The 6,304-nt window shown below is 44.6% G+C and overlaps 1 protein-coding gene across 4 annotated transcripts; it reads left to right on the forward strand.

The window, feature by feature from the left end:
• The first annotated feature begins 802 nt into the window (after positions 1 to 802).
• Positions 803 to 4,485, forward strand: LOC131101996 (protein N-terminal glutamine amidohydrolase-like). 4 transcript variants are annotated; one of them, XM_058047445.1, is made up of 6 exons: positions 803 to 1,143; positions 1,863 to 1,962; positions 3,597 to 3,647; positions 3,719 to 3,867; positions 3,934 to 4,058; positions 4,120 to 4,485. In XM_058047445.1, exons 1-6 carry the CDS (start codon positions 1,064 to 1,066, stop codon positions 4,233 to 4,235), a joined length of 621 nt encoding a protein of 206 aa, XP_057903428.1. In that variant the 5' UTR covers positions 803 to 1,063; the 3' UTR covers positions 4,236 to 4,485. The 4 variants fall into 4 exon arrangements, with proteins under 4 accessions (XP_057903428.1, XP_057903430.1, XP_057903431.1 ...); XM_058047446.1 differs by lacking the exon at positions 803 to 1,143 and adding an exon at positions 1,185 to 1,787; XM_058047447.1 differs by lacking the exon at positions 3,597 to 3,647.
• The last annotated feature ends 1,819 nt before the right edge of the window (positions 4,486 to 6,304 follow it).

Here is a 6,304-nt window from a genome sequence, read left to right on the forward strand (position 1 = left end):
GATGCAAATCCTAACGCCATGTTCCTCACTGCTGACGCCCAAAAAAACCCTCCAGATTGCCAATAGCCATACTGCAAAAACGTCAACGGACTGTCTTGGAATGGACGTGGGAATTATAGGTCATTTATGAGAGAACTTAGCATTTCACACTGGTATATTTCCAAAGCAAATGAAAATGGCTAAAGCAGTACTAATTATCAAACTGGAAGTAAACATCCATTCACTAATATGTCGCAATTTTCTAGAATCGTTGAATAGCCTTCAACAACAGACTGGGAAAATGTATAAAGAAGAATGAATGACAGGGACAGCGCTAACATTTGAACCTCCATGGATCGCAGTGTGTGCAGCTGTAGTGTTTGTGAACTCAAGTATTTGATACAAAGAGTCACAATATATTTCCAAAGAAACAAGAAAGGTATGGAATCAGAGGGTAAAAAGGAATCAATATGTCAAGCTAGGCCAACATACATCTGCAAGCTTAAAATAATGAGAGCACTTTGTTTATTCAGTTTCTTGAACAACTGATGGGAGGAATTATGAATTGTGATTTATATTGAAGTGAAATTATATATTCAATTGTTACACTATAACAAACCAAATTATTTGTGCAATCTACTTTTTGTGCTTTACATTATATTGTTTATATTCGGTGTCATCTATTTATTCTCTACATTATTATTATTGTTTATCTTCTTTTATCTCTGGTATTATACGGGAGCCAGAAGTTCACTGCTGTGTTTTTGTGCAATGACGATAAAGGAAGTTTAGAACTATCGATACTGCGCATGCGTAGATCGGCTGCCATATTGGGAAAATCTACGGCGTCGGTCACAAGACATTTTATGTGGATGGTCGATTAAGATTTGATTATTCGGGATTACCACTCAATTTGTGTGTGATCGCTGTTTCCACTGTACATAAATAAGGAGTGGAACAAATCCGATTTTCCGGGTGTTTCCAATACAATGACGGAATCGCCGCACTGAGTGTGCTAAAGAAGAAACCATTTGGGAACTCGTCTCGCTCTAGAAGTCGACCCTTCCAGCCGTCCCTGCTGCGCATGTCACATGACTGCTACAGAATGAAGGAAGACGTCATCACACCGAGTCAAGACAAGTGTGACTATACCAGCTGTTACTGGTAAACACCACCTTGTTCACTTAGAACCAAGTGTTGTGTTTGTCACCTTCACATATGTTTAGCTCTAAATATAGACTGCATGGACGTATTCATGTACTCTGAATCCGAAATATACCTCGGAGACTGTTACGTACTTTTAAAAAGATACTCGTTTCGCTAGACCTCTCACGTGCATCACTAAGTCTAATGGAGGAACGAGGCCATCAGCTACGTGTTGCCACACGGACCAATATTACATTGCTCTGCCAGTCTTTACACCACAGACACTCTGCAACGACATAATATTTGCAGAAAATGATTAACAAATGTTATTTTTTTTAATGATATTGGATAATTGCTCACGGCACACCTGACACTGAGACTACGCGTTCATGTGCGACGTTCACGTACATACACAGATACGTATTTAGCTTGGGCCGCACGGTGGACGATTGGTTGGCATGTCGACCACACAGTCAGGGGATGGGAAGACCTGGGTTGGAATCTCCGCTTGGGCATCTCTGTGTGGAGTTTACATGTTTCCCCGTGCATGCGTGGCTTTTCTCCGCTTTCCTCCCACATTCCAAAAACATGCACGTTCGCTTGGATGGATGGATGGTATTTAGCTAGACGATGCGTTCATGTGCGACGTTCACGTACATTTGGTAAGAAATGTATTGCTGAGGTATATTTTAAAAATAGACCAATGTTGAGCCTGTTCTTGTATATTGTGTTTGCAGTGAAGAAAATGTTTGGAAACTTTGTGAGTTGATCGGGAAGGAAGGAATTGCACCTCTAGAAGAAATCTTTGTGGTTTTCATCTCAAATGACAACAGAACGGTGAGAGTACACTACATATCCGGCCAGGCAACTTTCGGTTCAAACGGTTCATGGGGGGTTGGGACAGCGGTGATTTCTTCCTTTTTGCATGTTTGTCACACTTCAATGTTTCAGATCATCATCCAAATGTAGTTAGTAGTCCCCCACAACACAAATCAACACTTGATGCACTGAGTAAATGAAACTTTTATGCTGAGGGGAGGAACCAACACAAAGCTCCATGTCCCTGCTAAATAAGTTGTTCGGCCCCCCTTAGCAGCAACAAGTGCAATCAAGCCTTGGTGATAACTTGCAATGAGTCTCATTGTTGTCATTCAGCCACATTGGAGGCTTTTCCAGCATGAAGGCATTTTGAAGGTCATGCCACAGCATCTCAGTAGGATTGAGGTCAGGACAAAGTCTTCATCTGCTTTGGTGGACTTGCTGTGTTTTGGATCATGGTCCTGCTGCACAAGCCGAGTTGCTTTCAGCTTGAGGTCACCAACAGATGGCCCCACAATTCTCCTTCAGCACAATTCATGCTTCCATTGATCACAGCAGACCATCAGACTACCACCACTGTCTTTGACACTTCTTTTTCTCAAATGCCAGATGGAAAGTTCAACCACAGAGCATTTCCCCAAAGGTCTTGGGGATCGTCAAGATGTTTTAATGTTGTTTTTCTTCAGTGCTTTTTGCCCAGTTTCTTTCTTATGATGGAGTCATGAACACTGACCTTTACTGAGACCAGTGAGACCTGCACTTGTTTGGATGTTGTTGTGGGGTCTTTGTGACCTCTCGGATGAGTCGTGGCTGGGCTTGGGGTCATTTTGGTTGGCCAACCGCTCCCGAGAGGTTCACCACTCTTCCATCTTTTGACTGTCACTGGTGCTGGGCGATGTATCCATATTTACTGTAAGCATGATATCCCTAACCATATTGTTGATCGGTATAGACTGGATTTGAGCTGTATCTCCCTCGTGCCATCATGCAGGAGGGAGAAGGGGCGGAGCAGAAGCCCGGAGGCTAGCAAACAGGCTATGGTGTCTGCAATGGAAAAGTCATCAAGGCGTAAGCAGTAACTCAGTAATATGGAGGTACTTCCAATGCAGACCATTAAACATAATTTTCATCACCTTAAAACTCCAATATGAGGAAAAGGGAATGGCCCACTTTATATTAGCCGCTATTGTTATACAAGAACCTTTTTTAATGTGCATCTTGCATGAAGCTGTAAAAACAACAGTAAGTATTTATTTGAATAGAGCAACTTGACATGCATCTTTGGCTTTGATTTTGTCTAAACTCACTTTATGGAATAATATTGTACATCTATATTCAACCTGAATATATCGAGATATGAGTTTTTGGTCCATATCGCCCAGCTCTAGCTCTCCCTGTGGTTGGCTGGAGTCCCAAAGCGTTGAGATGGGTTTAGAACCTTTTCCACGCTGATCGATGTCCGTTCCTCTCAGTTGTGGTTTGCACAGCTTTGCATCAAGGGTTGAGTCGTGTTGTCCTTGACCAACACGGCCGTTTGTTTGATGAGGTGAAACGGTGAAGGGTGACAAATGTGCCAAAAAAAGACACCGGGAAGGGGCGGAGTGTTGTTGGAGAGGAATGAGATGAGCAATAAGATGATGGCCATCCATCAGATTCCACTGTGGAAGCAGAAGTGCGCATGTGGAGACCAGCCTGTGGTTTGGGTAGGTGCCAACCTTCATGTGGTGATGTGGTCTCCAGGCCGGGTCGAAAGTGTCATGTCTGTGTCATGTAGGATTACCACGTGCTTCTGCTTCACATCTGCGGCGGGTCTGGTTCTGTGGTGTACGATCTGGACTCGACGATGCCCTTTCCCTGCAGCCTGGAGCTGTACGCCAAGCACGCCCTACGCACGGACCACGGCATTCAGGCCGCGTACCGCAGGTAGCCCCCACACCGCGGGTAGCCCCCGCAGCACGTGATCTTGTCACTATCGCTGTTGTTGCACAGGAAGTTGCGTGTGGTCCCCGCCAACTGCTTCCTGTTGAACTTCGCCTCGGATCGGTCACACATGAAGAATGACGACGGGTCCTGGAAGATGCCGCCCCCACCGTACCCCCCCATCTGTACCACAGGTCAGAGTTGATGAGTGGGAAAGGCCTGGTAGGCGAGTGATCCGTGTGCTGCTCCCCACAGACTCCCTCATGAACCTGGATGACTTCATCAGCATGGATCCCAGCGTGGGATGGGGGAAGGTTTTTACGTTGGACCACTTCCTGCAGCACTACGTCCAGGACTCTTCTTCTCCTTAGTTCAAATTTCTTCTGTCCACAAAATTTCCTGTGCTTTTTGGGCTTTTCTGTGGAAGGGCCGCGGTATTTTCTGACCCTGGTCACTGATGTGGCAGCAGATCCACACCCCAGTAGCACGTCTCCAGGGGCTACAAGTCATCCTCCAGTCCAGACACGCATACTCTATGATTGACAGGAACATGATTTCACAGACACACCAGTCACAGGTATGACTAGAATAAGATGACAATAAAAGAAGAATGGAATTACAGCATAAGCCTAGTAATTAATCCAATAGGATCAAGCACCCCGATGGGGGGTTAACACAGGGTGCCAAACGTGCTGTCCTCATTGCGTCCACTGGGTGGCGCAATAGCAATATTCATACTGGCCGTAGCAAGCAGGTCAGGATGAGCTCTTGATGATTTGATGCTGTTTAGTACAGCTTCTTCTTCTATTGGGTTCCCCTTGGAGATATAAAGTATCTACCCCCTCCTGTCTGTCAAAAGGAACAACCAGGGCAGGGGTTAAAGCTAAAAACTGAATAAAGTTTAATGAATAATAACATGACATGATAAAATGTGATCATCGCAAAGATTTATATTAAACCTACCTTGAGTTTTGCTAATAATTCATGGGAAAAAAGGCTGAAGTCAGGCTTAATAAAAAAAGAGAAATATTTGGATTTTAGTCAAAATAAAAATCAATTAAACCAATCGATATGTTCAAAATAATATGTAATAATATTATCAAGTGTTGTTGGAGAGGACGTTCCAGATGTTGCTCAACTGGCCGTAGTCAATGAGCGTCCCCAAAGACTTGGTGCCCATGGCAGCTAAGACTTGCACTACACTGGTCAGTTAACCCCCCCACCCCCCACCTCACCCCCGGGTCTCCGGGTCATTTGCCTGTATGACAATGTGATACTTTTACTGTGATATACTTGGCATTGTTGCAGCTGTGTGCTTAGCCATTTATGCCATCATGCTGTGTGCTTAGCCATTTATGCCATCATGACACACACGTTCATTCCTGTTGTGTTTAAGCACTAGCTAGCAAGAATGTGGCAGCTTCTGCTCCAATCATTTATCTATGAAATTGTATCTATGAAATAGAAATGGAGAACTTCCGATGAGTCAATTGCACTACTGTATTGATACGACTAAACGACACAATTCATGCCAACACTCAATCCATCACACAACATCGGCTTGGCAACGTTATTTAGCTTAGTGGGCATCACCACATGAAATCACCACAATAGAACAGCAAGTCCTATCATATGAAGGTATGTTCCAACATATTAGACTACATACTACTGGTATTACTACACATACCATAAGTGGTGTCAAAACATTCAGCTCTTTCCCAACGCTTGTCAAGATACACCACATGAAGTCGCTCCCCACTTCTCTCCCTGCTTCGTCATGTCGTGTGAAGGAGCATCTGGCGTCACCATGGTTACCACAGCAGAAACTGGGCTGCATTTACAAAGTAGAAATGTAGCTGTAGGGGCTGCACGGCTGGCGAGTGGTTACCGCGCAGGCCACACAGCTCGATTCCATCTCTGTGTAGAGTTTGCATGTTCTCCCTGTTCTCACCTTGGGAAGGTGACATTCTCAAGGTACTCCGGTTTCCTCCCCCATCCCAAAAACATGTTAGCTTCATTGGCCACTCCAAATTGTCCATAGGTATGAATGTGGGTGGGAATGGTTGTTTGTCTATATGTGCCCTGTGATTGGCTGGCCACCAGTCCAGGGTGTACCCCGCCTCTCGGCTCCAGCATGCCTGCGACCCTCATGAGGAGGTTATGGCGCTATTTGAACAGTACAATACCTTCACTGCTGACAAAATAATTGATGTGGGAAAGAGCCACTTACCATCAATCAAACCCGAAATGTAGTTCAACTAGTAAGGGCGTTCAACAGTAGTGAGTATTGGAGCAAAGTCAGCAACACGTGTTTTTGACACAAATATGATCATCATCTACCATCACCCAGCTAGCAGCCAAGGCTAAACCAACTGGTATCCACTCACTATTCCCTCCCTTTTGTTTCACATTTTCCAACTGATATAGCATGTATGTGATA

Source organism: Doryrhamphus excisus, chromosome 14, assembly GCF_030265055.1.
Source record: "Doryrhamphus excisus isolate RoL2022-K1 chromosome 14, RoL_Dexc_1.0, whole genome shotgun sequence".
NCBI classification, from domain to species: domain Eukaryota; kingdom Metazoa; phylum Chordata; class Actinopteri; order Syngnathiformes; family Syngnathidae; genus Doryrhamphus; species Doryrhamphus excisus.